The sequence below is a fragment of the Liolophura sinensis genome, chromosome 11 (genome assembly GCF_032854445.1).
Source record: "Liolophura sinensis isolate JHLJ2023 chromosome 11, CUHK_Ljap_v2, whole genome shotgun sequence".
In the NCBI taxonomy this organism is placed as follows: Eukaryota; Metazoa; Mollusca; class Polyplacophora; order Chitonida; family Chitonidae; genus Liolophura; species Liolophura sinensis.
The window spans coordinates 20,790,835-20,813,934 of NC_088305.1; the positions used below are offsets into that span (position 1 = coordinate 20,790,835).

The following is a 23,100-nucleotide window of genomic DNA, read 5'->3' on the forward strand; positions in this document are numbered from 1 at the left end:
ACATAGGAAAAGTTATGTGTTGGAAATTTGAGTGGTGAATTTGTGGATAGGATTCTGAAAGTTAAAAGTGGAATTGTAAATCTGAGTCCAAAAATTGAAGGGTGGGAGTAGGGTGGTATTTGTTTGTGTGTGGGTACGTTGAAGAATGTCCAAATAACTCAGGAATTTATGGTTACCAAGATTATATAGAGTGTGGGGAAAAATTACATGTATTTTCTTTAATGGAATATTGTCTTTTGGAATATAGTGTTCGGTTTCTGGTGATTTAGAAATACATGTCATTCCCAAAATGGAATAAGTTCATTGTGTTACAAGTAAGTAGCATCTAAAATCTGTTACATCGGTTTGAGAAACTACATATTTCAGTGTATCATTCAGTAGCATGGTACTGGCAGTCAAGGGTAACAATGATATCCACACTTAAGCCCAGTGGGTTATTGTATAGAGCTATTTTGTTAAAGTAGTAAAGGATATGGCCACTTGAGAATGATGGTGAAATTCTGACTGCATATGGCGAAGCTGCGAAACCCCCTCAGTGATTTGATAGGCTACCCTGTTAAGGGATTGGAAGTTGGCTGAGGAGTGCTTTTTCTTTCATAGGGGAATATAGACGTGCATGTCAGATCAGTTTCTTTTTTTTTTTTTCTCAATCAGAATGTCATTATTTTATAGGCATAGTAAACTTAAAACTTATTATATTGGAACCAGGTACACATATACATACATTTACACATATGTTGTATGACAAAATTTTAGCTGATGTCTTTGATGGGTCTGCTTACCACTTTTATTTGCAGACAATAAAGTAGTTTGTTTTCATAGATTAAATTAACCATGTTAAAAGTGTGACAAATGTATAATTTTCACTAAAAAGTGCGTGCATGTATATTAAAACTTTTTGTACTGGGGCCTGTTTCACGTAAATGTACTTGTATGACACTATAATTGACCTCTTTGACCTGACCAAACTTTTTTTAAATTTACACCAGTAGTTATATTTGGTTTAAAATTAATGAAATTAAGAGTTTTGTAAAAGAAGCAGTTTCAGTAAAAACTACTGCACACATTAATATTGAGGAAAGCTTTTTTATAGATTAGGAAACTCAGCTGCACAGATTTTAACATGTACATGGATTTTGGTAATATATCTCTGGAAGGCGAAGGGAGGTGGGAGGGGAGGGCAAAGGGAAGGGGGGGATTTAAATGTCAAGTGTGCTGTATGGTAACTATCACCAGTGGTGTCCATCCCTGACACTTGACCAGCCCCTTAAGGTCATGGTCCAGGCTGACCAGTCCTACAAACTCCTCATCAAGAGGACTGTATGAGATCCTGGTCTATAATTCCCTACTCTGGAGGCTCTTCTGAGCGGTGCCATGTGCTCGGCTCCAATCAACACCAGGAGCCATTTTCATCTTGGTTTTGCCAGATATTTGGTGACATACAAAGGGAAAAGACAAAGTTGGGAGACCTGGGATCAGAACAGGGTGGGGTCATACCAAAGATTTTGAAAATGGTGCTTGTTGCTGCCTTGCTTGGTGCTCAGCACTGAGAGGTTAGGGTATAGTACTTCAGTGGCTACAGCCTTTCAGTGTCTTGGGCTCGACTTCCCACATGAAGACACTTGCTGTCATCTTATGACTGAAAACATTGTAAAGTACAACCTAAAAACCAAAAGCAAACATATATACATAAAGGGGAAAAAGAAGGCAATATTGTTTCTCCTTCACACATTTGGTTTTATTGTTTTTTTAATTGGGACCTACAGCCTTGGTGGCAATAAGAAGTTGACAGTGCTTTTCGTGTAGTGTTACATGAAGTTTGATGGAGACCACTCGCCGTTTACCAATATGACTTATGTCACATGTGGAAAAGTTTGACAGTTTAACTTACCAAAGGTTGGTGGTTTACTCATGGCACTCTGATCAGGCAATACGGTACTATCGGATTTTTGACCTGCTCTTAACTTTAAGCATGAGCCATTTTTTACTTAACTAGAAGCCTGATTGCAAGACGTAAGAAATTAGCGCCTTGCTGGTACATGTATGTGTTATGGGGTTGATGGTTTACAAAGTTGACTCTGTAGGTGTGTAAATGGTTAACTTTGGCACATGGAAGATAGGGTGTGGGTTTAAGTGTGGGAGGGGATAAATTACTGGAGATGTTGTTGTTGGCAGGGAAAAGTATATGTATGATGTGCACACTAGTCTACATGATGAAACACAGAATCCCTTAAAGTAAGGCATGGGGATGGAACCCGCACTGGTCTGAAAGGGGGAGGGTTATGCAAACTGCTCGGGTAGGTAAGGACAAAGATAATTTATTTGATTGGTGTTTTACGCCGTATTTAAGAATAGTTCACATATGCTACAGCGGCAAACATGATGGTGTGAGGAGAGAGCAGGATTAAGTCACAGCCAACTCAGGTTGCCATCACATGTACGGCCAGAGAGGAAGCAAGCATGAGCTGGACTTGAACTCACAGCAGCCACATTGGTGTGAGGCTCCTGGGTCATTACTTACTAACCACCTGGTAAGGCAACTTTAGAACCTTGCATATACTGCATTGAAAACCAGTTCGACACCTTGCTTACATGTACTTCATCTCGAAATGTGTTATGAATAATTCTTTCTACAGCTAATATACATGCTTTAGCCAGTCCAACGGTTAAGGTATGTAAATGTAAAATTAAATAAACTGAGGAGACATGTGTAGCTGCTTTGATAGTTACATACAAACATGTCATCCAGCTGCTAGCCAGGGCTTTATATGAGCTGTTTGGATTGCCAGTAATTATAGGCCTGGTAACTCTGGGGAGTTTACAGAAAGGTGAAAGATGAAACAAAAGGTTATTTATATAAAAGTCAACACATGCGTTTGTGGTTTGAAATGTTTTCAGGTTTGTTTGGAGGGTATGATGATATCTTACTTGGAAAATGTGAGATTCAGTACCAAAAGTAAGATTTTAGTACTTATTTGCCTCTGTAAGAACAGGCAAATATTGCAGATATATTGTAACCAGACCCAGTGTATTGATTGTTACTACTTCATTATTCTAGAAGATATAGATGTAGATGCAGGCACTTTGACAACAGCATAGTAATTACCAGTGTAGAGGGAAATGGAGGGGGGGGGGGGCAACGGTAGTTTGTTAAAAATGTGTCAAAGATTCCCTGTCTGGAGCGGGGATTACAGCAACACCGTATGTGTTGTACAAACTTAAAATGACAATTTTTTTGTTACATGTACAAGGTTAGTCAGTAATGTTGGATGGTCCCCCACACATTTCAACATACATGTAAGAGCAAGTCAAATCAGTATAGGATGGTGCATTTGTACCATCTGAAAGGCCAAGATGAATAATGAATTCCTGTGTTTCCCCCCTTTTCTCTTTTCTCCCTCTGTTAGTTATATGTGTATATCTGCGTCTGTAGGGCATGGCTGGGGTAGGGTGCACTCAGGGTAACATAACATTCTGGGAAGGGCAGGAAAAACAGTAAAGGACTACAGTGCCCATCTGGGAGTCATTGCTTCTTTAGGACTGTTACAAGTGGTTTGTGTTGTATTGGGAGGACTGACTGAGAAAGGTAAGATGGTGCAGGGGGTAGGGAGTTAGTCAGCAGGGGAGGGGGGCAATGTAGACTTCAGTACATACCCCCTTAGGGTAATTTTCTCTGGGAAAGATGGATTTCTGTAAAGGGGGGGGGAGGGGTAGTGTGACAGGTATATGTAGATGGATAGACAATAGGTTATATGTCCTCATCATAGGCCAGGGGTGAGGATTTTATAGGGGAAAGAGAATGAGTGGTATCAGAAGTAGTGTGAAGGGTGTGGGTGGGTGTGTGTGTGTGGGGGGGGGGGGGGCTTTTGTCAGTGAATGTGGTTAAAAATGCTGTCAAGGTCACAGGTCTTTTGAATGTTTCATTCTTGTTCAGTACATATTGATACACTGGCTACTATTGGGGAAATCCCTGCATTTGAAGTCTGTAATCTAAGACAACAAATCCCCTAAATTGTCACAAACAGTTTCTGGGTCAGGAAACACATATACATTCACTGTAGGTAACACTCACACAAAAGACATGCATACATGTGTAGTTGAGCAAATGCCTGTTGATGACTGTGTTATCTGCTGGAATGCTGCAGTGCAGTTTGCCTGGTTCTGGTGGTGGTGTGGGGGAGAGGAGGGGAGGGGATAGAAGGCTAAGGTTTTGTCAGTGAGGGGAGAAGATGTACACCACGGGCAGTGTGCCAGACAAGCTCTCTGGTGATCTCTCTCTCTCTCCCCCTCTGTGAAATGTCGACAACCTAGCATCCTATTTGCTCAGGGCTTCCCTTTTGGCCTTAACCCGAGGTCTGCTACTGAGCAGATCTTCGGCATCAAGGTGGGTATACAGAGAGTGGGGGCAGGTTGAATGATGTGAGACGGATAGAGAAGAAGAAAAAAAAGATACCTGTTACTCACCGCCGTTGTTTGTTGGTTTGTCGATAGTGACGTTTTTAGGTGGCTTCAGATCATCAAGGTGTTTGGCTCTCATGTGTAGTGGTGGGGTCTTGGGCGACCTAGTGGAGGGAGGGCCGCACACAGTATATAATCCAGTTCATGGATATGCATGGAGGAGCCCAACAGTTTCCTTCTCCATTAGCACATATTATCCTCTACCGTTTTTTCGAGGGGCAGATTTTATGGCGTGTGTAGATCTGTGTAGCTACATGTCAGCCTATTAAGTATGGAGATCCAAGTGTGATACAAACGGGGAATTGTGTCAGATGTAGTGTGAGATTAATCGCTACGAAGATTACGTGCACATCACGGTGGGGCCGCCAGGATTCTGTTTGGAACTGGATCAAAACTAAAGCCAGGGTAAGGTACTAAAAAGATTGTCTGATACAAGAAGTTCAGGAATCTTCTTTTCACAGGCTCCTAATATTTCTTTCTTTATTTCAAACTGTAATTCCTACAGGTGTACATGTATTTATCTGTTTGGATTCCCAGACTAAATGTTTTTCACCAAATATGTTCACCATAGCATCTCAGGTTTTTGGGGGGTTTTTTTCAAGTATGGTAAAAGAATTGGTAATTTGCATGTATATGTTATTAAATTTATCTATTTATTTGATTGGAGTTTTACGGCGTACTCAAGAATATTTCACTTATATGATGGCGACCAGCATTATGGTGGGTGGAAACCGAGCAGAGCCCGGGGGAAAACCCACAACCATCCACAGGTTGCTGGCAGACCTTCTCTCGTGCGGCTAGAGAAGAAGCCAGCCTGAGCTGGACTTGAACTCACAGGGACCCGCATTGGTAAGAGGCTCCTGGGTCATTATGCTGCACTAGCGCGCTAACCAACTGAGCCAAGGAGGCCCCCTATACATATGTTATTAAAGATAGGATTACCGCTTACACAGTAGTGAATGTGATATGTGATGTTAGTACACTAGAATGTATGCATGACCAGGGGCCAGTTGTCAGTTCAAATAAATAAATCAAATAAATATTAGACAGTATAAATTTAAATTTTGACCACCCCATAAATGTCACCTTAAGACAAACTTAGATGAAGTAGATTGGTGTAGATGAATAGATTGGTGGGTTGATGGATAAATACATACAAGTGACTGGGTAGGTGAATGGCATTCCTCTGATTAAGACAGAGCCTCTCTCCTGGGTAAAACCATCTGTGCAGGGGAAGGTTTTATAGCCAGCTGAGGTCTGGGATTTACCTTTTGACGAAGTCTTACCTGAACAGGCTACATCTCACCAGCTCACCTGGCCAGGTGAGCTGTCCATAACGACCTTGAAAACTGCATGGCCTTCATCTGCCAACACAGCATAGATCTCCAGGTTAAGAGTGTCTTCCTTCGTTCAAACTCAATCTCCTTGTAAAGGTGTTTACAAGAACATGAACGGGAAGTACATGTGCATGGTTAATTTTGTTATATGAATCCAGACTCAGGTACGGGAATAGCTGCTCTAAGTACAGACAGGTGTGATATTGGATGTGAGGGAATATCGAGGGAATTTTCACTCACATTCTTCACATTTCTGGGTGGCGTTGATGCGTTATTTTTTTTTTATATTCAACAAGAAGAAAAAGTGTAGACAAAAAGTAGTGTGATGTAGGAGGGACATATTTTATAAATCTGTTTCCCTTTCTGGACCTTTTATTCATTTTTGTTATTTTAAATGGTAACATGCTGATAGTAAAAAAAAAGCAAACAAAAACATCTCACTCAAATGAAAATTCAGAAAAATGATCAAGACATATCAACATATCATAATAAATACATTGTTTCAGCTGAAGTTTGGTATGTATTTATACACTTTAAAGTTCAAGAAGCACATGAAGACCTTGAGATGAAACTTTTGATGCCAGCTTTGAAATTGTGGATGAATCAAGCTGCATACATGTACATGTGTATCACTTGGACAGTGCTAAACTTTAGGTGAAATGAGGTGACTTGTCATTATTTACAGACTTGATTGAACTAAACTGATGCCTCTCCATGCTATGTATACCTGAAATATACATTTGTGTTTATCCATTGCTTATCATAGAAGAGTGTTCCGAAACCCCACGCCCTGAAGATTGACTTCCAACATCCCCCCACCCCCACACCCACCCCAATGCACTCCATATTCACCTGACTGCCTTTTGTCTTTGCTGGTATTGGTCACAGCTGGTGGGGGCAAATTATGGGCAACAATTGTTATACCCATCCCCCTGGCGGTTGGGGAAAGGGTTAACTGATCATTTTAATATACATGTGAATGTTTTGTATGTGTGTACACTGTACACTGTTTAACCTTCTCATTCCTAAATTTCCAGCTTTGAGAAAATTCATCTTTCTAAACCCCCATAATAATTGGCAGAATTGTTAGGTATGGACATGAAATTGTTCTGTTGTTGGAGGTGTTCCATGTTTAGTGTCTATATTTCTGTTGGTTGAGTTCTTAGAAGAATGATTTTCATTAGTGAACTACATGATTGATTGATTTTTATCAATATGTCATATCTTATACCTGTTCACAATGAATGTATACACATAAGTGTCTTCAAACAGTTGGATATGGGAAGGCTTAAATAGAAACATTACATTATAAAGTTTTGTACGTATATGACTTCGCACAAGTATTCCCTGTCCTGTTTGAAGTTTCATGTAAGGTGGTTGCGGTGGTTCTATCTGTTTTTGTCATAGCAGAAAAGAAAGGTGGCTACAGATAGATTTGAACCCACTACAGTCGAGACTGTTTCCATATTTTAAACCTACATGTAGGCACAATGAATGTTTAGTTAGAAGACTAATGTCTAATTTAAGTCTTCTCACAACATTTTATGCTTTGAACCATTCATGTTGGGTGAATGCTCTGAAATTTCAATGATTGAAGTCAGGTGTGTGTGTCATGATGAAATTTCAGGCTGTAACTATCAAGCCTGCATGGTTTACACTAATTGTACTCACAGGTGATACAGTATACGAAAGTCGGCCCAAGTTCTGCTTTGATGGTACATATGCAGTAACCACCTGCTAGCTGTAAAATGTGTAGCATGTTGCAGAGCTACAAATGTTCTACTTGCATTTTTGTTACACTTGTATCCCTTTTTTCTGTTTTGTGTAGGAAATTAGTTATGTGGGCGCACCTTCTACATGTACTATATGCTATTTTCATGTATATGCGTCTACTTCAGAGGGAATTTTTTTTCTCAACTTTGAAATAGACTGCTGCTGATAAAAAGCATTTCTCTCCCAATGAGGGCTATTTTGGTGCATGAACGACTTGAGTTTGGGTCAACTGTGCATCATGGGAGGAAAAATAAGTGCTGGGAGAACCTGTTAGCGTAGCAATTGTCGGCAGTTTGGCGATTTGCTGACGAACATTGAGCGTCAGTACCGATTACTTATGTGCGTATAAAGGACTAGTGACAGTTAAACCCTTGCGCTTCTGTCAGCTTACGTCAGTGGGGTTTCATTTTGGAACTGTGAAACATTCTGTGCATTTCTTTGTATGTTTTCTCTATGTTACAGTGCTTCTGCTCTCAAACTGTTGGTAGTCCCCAAACATGAGGATATTCTGCAGATGGTGAGTAGACATACCTGTCAGCTTGTTATAAGGTATTTCCAGTTCTTGAAATTGTCTGTCATTTCTGCTACCCAAATTCCCCAACCTTTTCACATATGAAAGAACAATTTTCACTGGACCCTATGCACGCTTTTAATTTGATTTTGGAAACAAAATTAAATTGGTTGGATTGGCTAGTATCTGGGCATGACAAGAAGTATTATTTTTGTCAGTCAGCACAGGAAAATACCATCAGGATATGCTTGAATACACACCTCGCAAACTTGCAAAAAAAGTTCAATTACAGTACATATACACAACCTGCACATCATGTGTTGGACATGTAGAAAGCTGTGTGACTCTTCTACTCAGCCACAGGTTGTTGGGTGAACATGTTTTGCATATTGTAATTCTTCCACTTTTTTGCTTGTTTGCTAGGTGTTTATTGAAGCATATTCTGAAGGCATTTGTCGGTGTTGATTGATAAAATTATACTTTCTGTGCAGCTCTATCGCTGCCTAAAATCAAATGAAAAATGTGCCAAAATTGCACTGGAAGGTGCTCTTTACTTTGTGAAAATGTTGAGGAATTAAGGCGTGTTCAACCAGGTTCCTCCTACAATAATGCTGGTCCCCGTCATATAAGTGAAATATTTTTGAATAATCAGATTAAGAAAACACCAATCAAATAAATAAATAAATCAAACATATATCGTATTCAACCAAGAAACACATGTACATTTTGTTTTGCAATACAATTGTGCTCTGAAGCGTGTTCAGATCCAGCTGTCTTGGAAGGCTTCACCTGCTGAAGGCGTACAAGTATTGCAGTGATATGTGGGTAAGGCTACGAGTGCACATGTACTTAGTAACCCTCAGATGAAACTGCTTCCAGATTAGGACTGCTTTGGTGGCTTAGTGGTTAGAGCATCCGCCTCAGTCAGGAGACCCAGGATCAAACCAGGGGCTTGGGTCATACCAAACTCTTATAAATGGTACTTGTTGCTGCCTCGCTTGGCGCTCAGCACTAAGAAGTTAAAGCAAGGAATCAGGACTGGTTGGCCCGGTGTAATGTCATGTCATGTCATGTCATGATACTTCAGTGGCGACAGCACTTTGGACTCGCCCTCCACAAGAAGATGCTATATATGCACACACACCTAATGATTTCTCGTTGTCACATAACTGAAAAATTGTTAAGCATAACGTAAAACCCCAAGCGTACAAACATACTTCCAGGCTGGGGTGGTGCACCACTGGAATGACTTGCATATGCCATAAATAACTACTTTAACGTGTGGAAGCAGAGTAAATTTATTTGATTCTTGTTCAGTGGCACTCTCAATGTTTTTAGCTTACAAAATTTGATGATGGCTAGTCTTATTGGTGGAGGAAATAAAGAGCCTCGAATAAAGCAAGTGTGAAATATATCAGATATATTAGTGCATACGATTTCCCGTAAACTTTATGCAAGACAACACCAAAACAGCAAGGTGACAGACACAATAAATTCAGGTCAAGCGGCAACTAGAAATAGACATTCATGTTCTCCATATGCCGTTTCATGGTCTTGTTATTTGTGATTTTTTATGAAAGCTTTTTTTCTCTGTTCATTTTCAGGCCTATCAGACCTCAGTGTATGATCAAACACAGGAAATGTTCCACAGCGACGGCGGTTTGATATCCGCATCCCAAGGCAGCTATGTCAAAGTGGAGCATGCTGGGATAGCCCCAACCACGGAGGTCACAGTCACATCTCGCCGAGGGGGGTGGAGGGAAGAACTGAGACGGAAGTACTCCACCCCCCTGGATGAGACCGGCTACGGGTGCAAACCTGACCGTGATATAAAGAGCGTCAGTTGGCAAGGAAGCAGCGGGTCGCCAAGAGAGCCATTGCGTGGTGACAGTCGAAACAGTAATGGGCGTAAAGGCTCGTTTGATATTCGTATTTCTTACAACTATCCTTCTGGAAAGGCTCAGACCAATTACAGCCCTTCACAGAAGTCTGCAGACTACGGATTATACTACCCTGTGGTGCGCAAAGACCTTTGGGCAGAGCCTGCGGATACTGTGTCCAATCAGTCACGTTCAAACTCAAACTCCATGTCGAGTCTGTCCGCCAGACAGTCTCAGGAATGTGTTGTTCAGCCGCTGGGCTCGCAAGAAAAACTCGGTCAGTCGCAGTCGAGCTGGACACGCAGTGGCACGCAAGATTACCCGAGTTTGAGACTGTCGCAGGAAAATATGTCGTATTCGCGCAGGTCCAAAGATGGCGCACTTCAATCCCAGGAGGACGTTTGGTCCTCTCCATACAGCTCTGCTCGCTCCCACACGTGGGACTCGTCTAAGTTTGCCTCCCGCACAGGCAAAGGCGCCAGTGACTCTGTCCCACGCTCTCTCACTACCTCGTCGCTTTCCAAAATGAGGACAAAAGGAATGGAGTACTCTCCCCCTGACTCGACGCCGTTGTCGAGTGTAGGGTCGAATATGAAGCCTGTGCGTTACAGCGTGAGTAGCAGCACCAGTAACCTGCCTCAGAATGTCAGTCCCACGCGACTCATACAGTATGCTCCCCCACACACAGCTCTCTCTTCTCAGCGCAGTGCGAAATCCACCAGTGCTGATAACTTACAGAATGCAGGGAGCCTGTCTGTGCATAGGTCAAGCTTAGGTGGTCAAAAATCTGGCTACGCAGTCACTGGGTCACGGATAAAGGATTACCACGAACCTAATATCCCGGGGCGTACGTTTGTGGTCCGTATTGGAGACAAAGTGACAGTTTCCCCGCCCTCAGGGCCAGTAACACAGACCTCCTGCACAAACCCGGTCAGTATGAACAACACTTGTAGCTTTGGAACTACATTTGCTCTCACGAGAGCCCCCAGTGGGAAGTCTTTCGAGTCTCGTAAAAATGCTCAGTTACCAGTGTCCGAGCGCAAGAAACAGTTTGAAGGTACCGTTAGAAAAGAAGAGGTACAGCAGGCGACTGCTTCATCAGGCTCTTACGAAATGTCCACCTCTACCAAACGCTACAAAACAGAGATAGAGAAATTGCAGAGTTTAGGCAAAATAGGAGATATTGTTAAAAGAGTGCAGCATTTTGAGGTATCAAATAGTAGCAGTAGTGAATCAGGAACCCCACCACCCCCTAATTATAGCGAGAAGACCCCACCCCCGCACGAGATCCACATAACCACTGTCCCACCCATGTACTCTCCTACTCACAGACAGCAGTCACAAATCGGGACACGACAACAAGAACAACAGCAAGTGCCATCACCAATTCCCCAGCAATCCCCAGCCCAAACTCAACAACAACAGCAGCAGCAGCATCCACCTGTTCAGCAGCCAGCTATCAAAGTGCGCAAAATTTCCACGGAGCGTTATCAGCCTCCTGGTTCACCATCAAACAGTCGCCCAGACAGCACAGGTACAAATGTCCCTGTCAGGGTTTGTCTTCCGCAGTCCACAAGCGCCCCAAGCTCTCCAACTGTGGAGGAAGCAAAGGGCTTTGAGGACGCAGCCTTGCGCTCAGGAAGTAAGTGCTTAATGGACACAAATGGAATGTCCACATCCATGATAAATCCACCTTTGCGGATGGATTCTGTTGAAGGCACCTTTTTGTCCACTGAAAATGTGTCGTCTTCGTCTTTGAACTCTAATAACAGGCCCACAAGGAAGGTCTCCTACCTTACAGCTGTGAATGCTCCCATCTGCAAACAAGGTAAGGGAGAGAACTCCTCTAAGCTTAACTCCATCACTGTGTATATGTATATATATGTAGATATATCTCCTCATGGTTATGTCTTCACATGGTAATGTCTATTACCTACCAACATGTCGAACCTTGTAAATGATAGATTGTCTTTAGTACAGTGTATGTGGTTGTCTGCACCATCATATGTCGATTGGAAAATGTGATTCCTAAGTTGATGAAAAGGCATGTTATAAACATGACCATGGACAAGTTTGCTGGAGTCAGAAGAAAGTACATATGTACCAGCTATTCATAAACCATAAGAAGTTTTATATCCTCATGATAATACTCGGCGTATATACAAGTAACATGGGGCCTCCGTGGCTTAGTTGATTAGTGGGCTAGTGCAGCATAATTACTCACCAAGGCAGTTGCTTTGAGTTCGAGTCCAGCTCATACTGGCTTCCTCTCTGGCTCTTTCGTCGTATAAGTGGAATATTCTTGAGTACGTTGTAAAACACCAATCAAACAAATAAAAAAACAAATACAGCCCATGTAGTGGAGGAGAGGAGTGATGTATATGAAATACGCCTGAAATTGGCTCCTGTTTAGTCAAAAGTTTGGACAAGGTGTGCACAGAGTAAAGAATAGCTGTGTGCTGAAAAAAATAAATCTTCTTTACATGTATAAACATCATGTGAAATCAATATAAGAAGGTTTCATGAATATATGTATTTTGTCTGACTCTCTGCATGGACGTCATTTCTCTTTTTATTATTTTTTTTTTTTATTATGTACTTATATATTGTGGTAAAATTTGAGCAGCCTGTCGTATTAAGACGTTTTAATTTCCAAATATTCAGTGTTTTGTTTTATTTTAGCCTTTGATTTTGTGTGTATTTCTCCTTTTCTTCTGGTCTTTGTCTTTTCCAGAGGATCTAACAATCCTATCTTCACCTCAGCTTATTATCAATGGACAAAACCTTGACCATCAATCTGTCTCCACCAATGACCTTGACTTTGTGGGGCACACAGTGTGCTCTGTGTCTGAATCACACACAGAAGCCTGTGCCACTCACAAAAGGTCAAGGTCAACTTTCAGTTTTTTCTCCAATGCCACCAGTGGTCTCCTCTCTGCTTTCAGCACTCTTACAGCAGGTACTTTTGTTCTTTTGGAGAGTTTGGCATTTTTTCGTTTCATTTGATTGTTTTTGTCATTCTTCCCTTGTTTGATTCTGGTTCTGTTGTTTGCATCTAGTATCTGGCTTGCATATCTTGGCACCCTTACATGGATTTCCCCTCCCTCACTCCCTGTTTTGCCCCACCATCCTGGGATCTCTGTATGGACATTACTTAATGCTTGACATTACTCTTTCAGTTATAAATCTGAGTGACTTAACCATTTTGCGAATGGCATTTTTAGAAAACAACTGCATACTTCACCACAAGCTCAGTAGGCATGAGTTGTAACTCTCTTTGCACTGTGCGCTATCTATGCAAGCTGTTGTTATAACTATGAAAATAATTCGAAGTAACAGTATCAAGTAAGGACACAGTTTTCTAGGTCACTTATTTTTATCCGGCTATATCGCAAGCAAATCATGATGTTTAATTATATTTATTGGTAATTTATAGTAGAAAAGAAAAAAACAAAACACATCTTTAGGTTAATAATTTTGCTTATAAGCAGAGGTAAGACGGTACATGAGTATTTAACTTTTCTGTTACTGCATGGTTTAATTCACAAGATATCTCAAGTGTTGATAAACAGTGTTATTTCTGTTAGGTTGCATGAGGTACACACGCACGCACACACACGCACACAAAAACTGAATTTCGTTATTCCTGACAGAGCACTTGTACACAGAAAACAATACTGATTGAACTAATAGTTTGTGCTGTTACTGTTCTATGTACATTTTTTGGTCAAGGTCGATCTTTATATGGCAGATGTACAATGTACATGGCATACCACTGGTTGTAGGGCTGGTGGTAAAGTTGTTGTTGATTTCAACTGTTACATTTTTTTCTTTTGCCATTTGGTGTTCGTTTCCTAGTGTTTTGAGATGCTTTTTTGTTTTGTTATCTTGTTTCATGATTTTCAGATTAAAGGTTTTTGAAATCAGTGCTTTATAGAGTAATATAAGTAAACTTTGTCATTTGTTAGTGAGAAAATAGTCAAGAGCAGAAATTCCATTTCTGGTCTGCACATTCATGAACCACTGAATTACTAAGTACATTTTAGACTTTTTATGAAATCTATAAACACTTACTGGTAGGAGTAGGTGATCATTTTCTTGATTAAAGGCAGAACCACTGAACTGTTGCATGTAGTTTGTATCCTGGAAATACCTTGTTTAGAAGATTGGTTTTGAAAACATTACAAGAACTTTACTTGCACACTGCATATATAATTTAAGTATTTGTACTTAAACTTGTAGCAGGCTGACCTAGTTCAAAACTTTCCATAGGAGAGTTGTCCCCCTTGTTCTGCCTCTTACCTTGTTCTGCCCCTTGCCGTGTTACTTTACACTAACTATTGCCAACTTCTATTCAGACTCAAGCAATTTTTCATTGGGGTCACAGTGTGTGCGACAAAATGCTAATTCTTGAACATATGACAATTTCGGCCAATCTCGCAAGCAAATTAAGCCTCTAAAGTTTAATCAGTCCCTTTTTGATGTTTATAAATGAGATATATTTGACATATAACACTATGGACCACAGCCCTTACATGTAGGTATTCAAAATAGCATAACTACATGGTGATTAAATCGTATTGGTATGCTGTGACAAATTTTAAAAAACATGTTGTGACAAAAGGAAACAAGAATGTGAAACTTAATGTGTCAAAATGTAAAATATCACGTGACAAAAATATTTTGTACTATGACCCTTGTTCAGCCATAGAATCCTCTAATGATTTGTCCTCTAGCCTCACAAGGATGATTTGCTTCATGTTTGGAATGAAGATGAGCTATGATTCTTATTTGAAACTCTTCCAAAGTTTAAAAAGGTAGAAAACTAAGCTTCACCACCATTTGGTAGAGTATGTTGTCCAGCATTCAGTCTTACTATCCCGACATCGTTGAGAGACAACTACACATCGATGTAGATGATTTGCTGTTAAGAAGAAAAAAACAGTTCAAGTTTGAAGGTTATTTGGGGCCATCGTGGCTTATTTGTCTAGAGCCTCAATTTTGTTGCTTCTAAAAGGCTCTTTGTCCAGTGGGTATTCAGCTGCTGAACAGTTTAGTGTCTGTAAAGTTAAGCTCTATAGCACCCTGTTGTAAGTTTCATATTTTAGAATGTGGAAGCACAGGGGTTTCCTCTACCCTGAAAAAAGCTGTCTGAATTGAAGAAGTCAAGAGTTCAGCATAAAACACCAATCGTCAAATAATTAAATAGATATATAACCCATAAAGAATTACTTGCACCCCCTCACACCTCCCCCGCCCCCCCCCCCCCCCCCCCAATTCCAAACACACATCAGGAAATCAGGATTTCCTGTACCAGTAATTTATGTACCCCAACTGCAATGTTTTTTTCCTGTTTTCGTTATTTTCCTCTGACTTGCATGTACTTTGTGACATTTTCATTGTTGTCATGTTTAGGAAGGCTTCAAGTGGAAATTGTTCAGTGTGTACGTAAGGGTTAAGTTTTGATAAAATTTTTGTTCTCATGATTAAGTACATGTAAGTGGTGAAAGTTGTTCATTGAGACTTTCACATGCATTTATATTTGGCTTCAAGGACTTCAGTTAGAATTTGGCACCAAAAAAAAAAAAAAAAAAAGAAAAGAGGACAGAACTGAAATGTTTGTGGTTTTATCAAACTGTAATCATAAAGTAACACTAGTAGATGGGATAATAATGTTTAATCTGATTGTGGTTATTATATCTATGTCTTTTTTACTCAGCTACATAAACTTTGATACATATGCCAGCTTGCTCATTGACATGTGATAGTGCGAATACTGACTGTTTGTCTGAAGTGGTGGTACAGGCTGCATGTTTAGTGTACTAGCTGGTACTGTACTGACGCTCTGGGTTTAACTGGACCTTACCAACCAGCTGTGCAGGTAAGGGGAGATGACTCAGTGTGTGGATTGGCCACAAAGTTCACACTAATCAGGATAAGTACCAGTGCGTGCTGATATTCACTGCTATAGTAATAACAATAGCGAACGTGCAAACACAGCAGGACATGAATCATAACCTGTCATTATAGCGGATATTTGGTGGGAAGGGGTTAGGTACTCCTATGGGCTGTTTGTACCTGATCGTCTATGTAGTACCCACTTGGTTCTGCATTGTATTTTTTGTGCTGTCTGATTGAGTTCGTGTACTGTGTTTCGCCAAAAGGTTAATATGTAAAGTTAGTCTTTCACCTACACTGTCAGAAGCACACAAAAGCCTTAAAGTACTATCCCTTTCATGTCACACATCAATTTGTTTTTTTTTTTGAACAAAAAAAAATCGTAAGTGACCCTTTCAATGTGGATGAATGGATCGGAATCAAACAGTACATGTGACTTGAAACATTTAATCAGGCCTCACCAAAAAAAAAAAACTGTCAAGTGGCCCTAAAACGTAGATGAGTCAGTCAGAATCAAGCAAAATGTTTCCCTTGAAAAATGCTGGACTTTAAGGTGAATTACAGTAAATGGAAAATGAAATTGTGTACTACTGTATTACAGATAAGTAGTGGAAATTCTCTACAAACTGGTCAAAGCTCTGTTACTGTAACCAACCAATGTAGCTTTGTCTAGAAAATATAATCATAAATGTGCATAAATTGCACTGTTCTTTCATATGCGAAAAAGGTTGAGGAATTGGGGTACTATTCGATATTACTTTTGTGAAGAACAGTGAGACATTAGATTTGACCAGGGAAGCAAGATTGATGAGTTCTATTTGTGATTTATCGTTGGTTGTACGTATGCAAACCGATCGATAAGTTTGAATGCAAATTTCATAGAGCAGATCGACCAGATTCATGTGAATGTTATGCAAAATGCCTGCTTTGTATTCGCTCATTTAGCACCATGAGGGAAAATCTGTTGTATTGTAAGTTTCAGTGGATATGAGGATGGCCTGTAAATTTGTAGTGGTCCTTTCCTTGTGAAATCACATAGCACTGAATTGCCCTATCAAATGAACAACAGCTCATGAAACAGTATACACAGAATGTGGGAAAGGACTGTAGTTGAATATTACGTAAGTCTCAGTGAAGATAAGTAAGCAAGTTGGAGTGGGTCGTAAATTACAAAAAATATCATGGGTTATGGTATTCATGCATATGCAAATCCATTATTCTTGTTCTGATGGCTTAAGGCTTTCTCCAGAGTGTTTGCACAGCTTTGCAGTATAAAGTAATTGTATTTAGATCTGTTGTGGAAATGGGATAATGCTGTTGAAAATATGTAATGTGGAGCTATTTGTAGCCTAAGACACTTGAGCCCCTACAGTTGCACTGACACGAGGGTGGGGGGCGGAGGTTGCATCTGTAGGATGCAGATAGGTAGTGGTTTCCTTAAGACGTCAATAGCCAGTCTGGCTGGCTGGTCCTGTTACACTCTTAAAATTTCAGCTCATAATTCACTGGATTTATCAACTTAGTATAGAGATAGAAGGGTATATATTCTTAGAGGGCTTGATAACGGTCAGTGGAGAATATCTAGCTTTTCTCAATGTAAGTTGATGCTATTTGGTAGGGTGTGTTTTACCTTGGCTTCATGGTTTGTTAGAACTTCCTGTGTTCATGTGGAAGCTGTGGTTTTAGACACCGCCCTGTAGACCATAATGCTTAGTGCTATTTGTACTTCAGTCCCAAGAGAGGTGAGGTGGAAAAATTAAACTGTTTTGAAGGATACTCCGTGAAATATTGCTAGCACCATGAATCAAAATCTTCAGTGAATGACACTATTTAACCCCTATAACTGAACAGTCCTCAAAAACAACATATTCGTCAGTTTCCGTAAAATTTTTCTGATATGACATGATAATATTCCGTATGTGATGATGAATCTGACAGATATGACATCAGGGAAGACAGTTATGCTGGAATGAGAGTTTGTGGCTATATGTCAGTGATGGGTGACGTCAAGTGCTCTTGCATGACTTCACACCAGGCAAAATTGGAAATGACAGAAAAATGAAAGTCTCCATGTTATCCTCCCAAACTAACAGTGACTGTAATACAATGCATTTTTGTTCTCGGTTTAAGAGAGCAACTCCGATTATCTCAACCCATATCATTTAACCTTGCTTTTAAAACATAGGACCTCTTAAAGTGTATCTTTCAGTATTATATATCCTTACTGAATGGACTATAATAATTTTGTTAGGTGATGTTTTTTGGCAGGGCCTGTTTTGTCTTTGCTTCAGGGTTATCGTAATTCTAATTTTTAGGACAGAGAGTAGAAATACTGAGACCAAAGAATTCCACTTCTTTTGCATTTTTTTTTTTTTTTTTTTTTGGAAAAGTAAAGATATGAATATGTTGTTCATTAGACAGAATAACCATGTGAAAAAAAAAAAGAAATTAAATGTTCCTGCTACAACTTGGTGTTATATCATACTTTTATATCAGTCTAGTAGAGCTTACTATTACCATATGTACGGTAGCAGTGTGCCATATGTCAAGGGGAGTAATATAACAGTTTATTTTACAGGCTGTAAGCCTGACTATATTGGAGCTTGTTAATATAAACAATTCAATTGGGCCGCCTGGGTAAGTGTCTAATGTAGTAAACTTGCCAAGAGCCTGGTTGGCTTTCCGGTGATCCAGCTGACTGTATAACTAGTGTAATATATGTGCATATAGCCTCGTTTTTTTTGGGTGGGGGGGGGGGGAGGAGGGGTCAGAACCTCTTTATACCCACTGTGATCACCCGCAGGAAAGTTGGGGTCATTTTAAGACATGTTTAAGGGACATTTGAAGATGGCAGGCATGACATGTTATGATGTGTATAGTCTTGCCATTTAGAACTGTTTACATCTGAGGACAGCAACATTGGAAGTTGTTGTGATCAATTGCCTGCTGTGCTGTGTGTAAACGTTGTGCAGATGTCGGACATGCATCTTGTTCAAATGCAGGTTTTGGTGCATTTCTGCTTGAAAAAGTTGAAACGGCAAAAGTTGATCTTTTAAAGTGCTTGGGGACATTTTAATAACAGTACTGTAATTCTTCAGACTTTTCGCTGGTGTTCAACAGGTTTATTTAAGCATATTCTGAGGGCATCATTTTGTGCAGACTGACATTCTTGCATCTTTTGTGAAGCCCCGACACCAACCAATGTGGTCAAGTCGCTGTGATCAAATGAGACAAGTGTATAAATAGGACTGGAAGTTGCTTTGTAATATGCAATGAGGTTGAGGGATTAGGGTAACCTCACACATTTTTTCATCAAGGAAACACTACTTTGAGTGAAAAAATAAGACCACTTGTGCAAAATGTATAATTTGCCGAACCATGGTAGACGATGAAGAGTAGCAATGCTGGATTTGGGGGGAATTCTTCCTTTTATTTTCGAAAAGTTTTGTGGATAAAAAAAAAATTCAGATTTAGCTTTTACATATTTTATATAATAAAAATGGAAAGAATATTAGGTTATATGGCTAAGTTTATGCTAGTTGTTCCATCATTTTCTCACATAACTGTTTTAGACTTTTCAGTGTACATGAATATCACTGAATTGGCCGTTTTCTAAAACGTCCACCTCAAGCACATGTAAGTTCTGCTGTAAAGATGGAGTGTTCTGAATTACATTTCTTCATTCGTAAGTCTGATCTTCATTTGTAGCAAGTTGGAATTTTAGGAATGCTGTTCTCTGAAGTTCATGTTGTGTACATTTATTCTCCACAAGTCCTCAGCAAGGTACAGTACTATATAAAAAGGGAGGTAACTTTTATTATGACATTTACATCTGCTACTGTTGGCCTCTAACCTTTGTACATGGGTTGACCTCAGATAGGGCTGGGCTTATCTGTGGTCGTTTCTTCACAATACCAGGATATGAGGCCACCAAACACACATCTTACATGGACATACACCTACATACTGTTTGTATACATCTATACGTGCACTTTGCAAGGAGCGTGCCGGGCTGGTCTCACTAGCAGAAATAGCATGGGACAGACATGTATTGGCTTTATAGTTTGCCCGGGTGTATTGGAATGACACATCGGCTCTGATCACATGGACTGTACTAGTATGGAATGTAGACATGTATATATGTTATGACTGTGTTATTACCTGAAAATGTAGACTTCATAAGTAAAGTCAGAATGTGAAATAGCTGTTTGGACTGAACAGTGATATGCAGGTGCTTGGAGATAACAGTTAACCTGTACAAGTTGCTTATGTTTGCCAGCTTGCCCTTTGACTTTTGGGGTTCTGGTGTAGTTTGTGTTCCCCACAAGAATAGTATAATATGCTCTAAACTTTCTCACAGTTTAACATGGACTTTGTGCTGTGGATTCCAGGCAGTGTGCTATCGTAAACTGCGGCAGATAATCCTGGGAATGGATATGTGTGGCTCATTGAATGATGTGCTGTTCTGTGAACAAATGTATTTGAAACTTCATAACACGGATATCTGTTCTGTTTCATGGATACACATGCTTTGAGATTTTTGCCATGCTGAATCGTGTACTGATAGAGTTGATACTTCATCACACGGATACCTGTTCTGTTTCATGGATACACATGCTTTAAGATTTTTGCCATGCTGAATCGTGTACTGATAGAGTTGATACCTCATCACACGGATACCTGTTCTGTTTCATGGATACACATGCTTTAAGATTTTTGCCATGCTGAATCGTGTACTGATAGAGTTGATACCTCATCACACGGATACCTTTTCTGTTTCATGGATACACATGCTTTAAGATTTTTGCCATGCTGAATCGTGTACTGATAGAGTTGATACTTCATCACACGGATACCTGTTCTGTTTCATGGATACACATGCTGCCATTCTGAATCATAAACAATAGACCTGAAACTTAATCGCACAAATAGCCGTTCTGTTTTGTGGATACACCTGCTTTTACATCTCTGGCATAACTTCATTACAGGGAGACATCTTAATTTTCTTTGAAAGTGCTTTCTGAATTTCACCCCTGGGGTACCCAAAATTTTTGTCTTGGATTTATGCAGATGTTTCAGTCTGTTTCTGGATACACAGTTTTTGGGGTATGAGAATACACAAAGTTTTGAATGGATTAAACTTACACGGATTAAAATCCTGCTGGTAAGTCTGTACAGGGGCTTCAGGGTTTGACAGATGAAATACCTGGTGTGTAAGGCGTCAGATGTGAAGGGAAATCTGCTGTATTAACCAGACGTCAATATTGCAGTTGACTAAAGCTGTCTTGACCTGAACGGCCTCGGATGTTGATGTTGTTGTAGGGAGTACTGTGTGAGGTTGTGTATGCATGTGTACATGTGGGTCAGTGATCGGAGCTGTATTGAGCTACAAGTACGTCTAGGTGATACATGTAACTGAGTGGGCTGAGGAAAGCACTCACAAATACACAGTGTACAGTATCAGAAGGTGGCAGCACTGCAGCCAGGAACGGTGAATGTGCACCGTATGTAAGACTTGTGTACATAGCACGGTGCCGGATGGAAACTGAAACTCGATTGACATGTGAGGATCCCGGTGCAGGAAAAATTCACTTTTTCCTGTACTTCCTGTTGGAAGCTATCTAGCTACAAGTTTTGAATTTGTCATTCAGACATACAGCATACGTGCATTCCGGTTGAAAAATGTGCCGGTGATTATTGATGAAATTATGCTAAATGAACTGTTCTGAAAAGATCATGGTGCCAGGCCCATCGACATGCCTTGAGAGGTAGGATCTTTGCAAGGAACAATGACATCAAGCAACGGATGTCGGGATTGATCTGATACCCATTTAAAAACTTGTGAATAGGTTTGAGCTGTAAACATACTGTACTTCAAGGAAACAGTTAATAGAGGGATAAAAAGATCAACTGCAACTTCAGAAGCACACAGCCATGATTAATTATAAACTTTCCCAGCATGCATGTTAGACTTTTGTTACTTGGGAGAACGGTAGCCTGTCATTTTGATTTCGTGGATGTACCTATCCTGATCTGTACACACGTGGAAGCTAGGACGTTGGTGTTCATGCTTAGTGGTGTATGTGTGTACACGAGGCTCACGTATTGATTGGACGGACGATTGCCCCGGCCCCGTGTGTCATGATTAATTACCAGGTGAACATTGCGGATTAATACATGTAGTGTGATTGAGAGAAACCGTGGGCAAATTTCCAGGTCTGCAAGGATACCCGGGGAGTATACTGGACGTGTTCATGTACCAAGATATACATGTACCAATAGCACACTGTCTGCATACTGGGGTAGTATAGACATTTTGGATGCCTTGTGTGAGGAAGCATTAGGCTGTCCGTGTGCAAAGACATACCATAAACACACTGTCTGCATACTGGTGTATAGACGTTTCGGTCATGTTGTGTGAAGAGACAACACAATTTTGTGTACATGTACCTTAAGTCATACCATAAACATCAAGTACTGTCTGTATGGTTTTGTTCTGGGATAGACGTTGTGGCTATCTGTTTGAAAAGACAATACTGGACACTGTGCATGTACATATCAAGACCTATCAAAAACATACATGTACTGTCTGCATACTTGTATACAGGGTATCCCAGACGCTGTGGCTGGCTCGGTGAGAAGACAATAGTTGATGCAATTCTCCTGCCCTGACTCACTCAGTGTGTTGTGCATGCACACATAGTACACACACGCAGCACGCTACAGTTGCAGTCTGCTGCTGTCTCCTGACTGGTATTGTGCCGGCTGTAAGCGTCTGATTCATAAACCTCGACATTCAGTATATGCAACATGGACATCGTGAATACTGTAGGTGCAGAATTCTGATTTGTGCAAAGTAGCGCATGGCCATGTGAATGCTGACTGTTCAGCAGTGATGATACGATATAACATATACTACACATTACACAGACTTCAGGCCTTTTACGTCCATGTACCTTGTTTCTACATGTATATTGTGAGCAGATGCACATGTAACACTGAGCGTTAAGCTTGCATAGGAATAGTTACCACTATAGATTTTTTTGAGCTTTTAATCATTTTGAAATGTTAATTAACATATGCTTGGACAATATCAGCTGTTTATGCGGGTTACAGATGTTAACATAAATCATCAACCTTTTCAGCCACCACTCTGACCCAACATTGTGAGAGAAATATTGGATGTACAGAAATAATCAGAAATAAGTTATGTTTTTTATGTCATTTTCTTAATAATTGTACA

The 23,100-nt window shown here is 40.3% G+C and overlaps 1 protein-coding gene across 10 annotated transcripts in view; it reads left to right on the top strand.

Annotated features, from left to right (window-relative positions):
• Positions 1 to 23,100, top strand: part of LOC135477414 (uncharacterized) — a 95,386-nt gene that overhangs the window by 57,592 nt on the left and 14,694 nt on the right. For 7 of the 10 annotated variants that reach the window (XM_064757501.1, XM_064757498.1, XM_064757499.1 and 4 more), the window contains 3 exons: positions 8,031 to 8,085; positions 9,684 to 11,787; positions 12,694 to 12,918. In XM_064757501.1, the coding sequence (XP_064613571.1) occupies positions 8,031 to 8,085; positions 9,684 to 11,787; positions 12,694 to 12,918 (2,384 nt within the window). Of the gene's footprint in view, positions 1 to 2,404; positions 2,532 to 4,267; positions 4,864 to 8,030; positions 8,086 to 9,683; positions 11,788 to 12,693; positions 12,919 to 23,100 lie in introns of those variants that run through there. The other 3 variants (XM_064757508.1, XM_064757506.1, XM_064757505.1) reach the window with 3 other exon arrangements.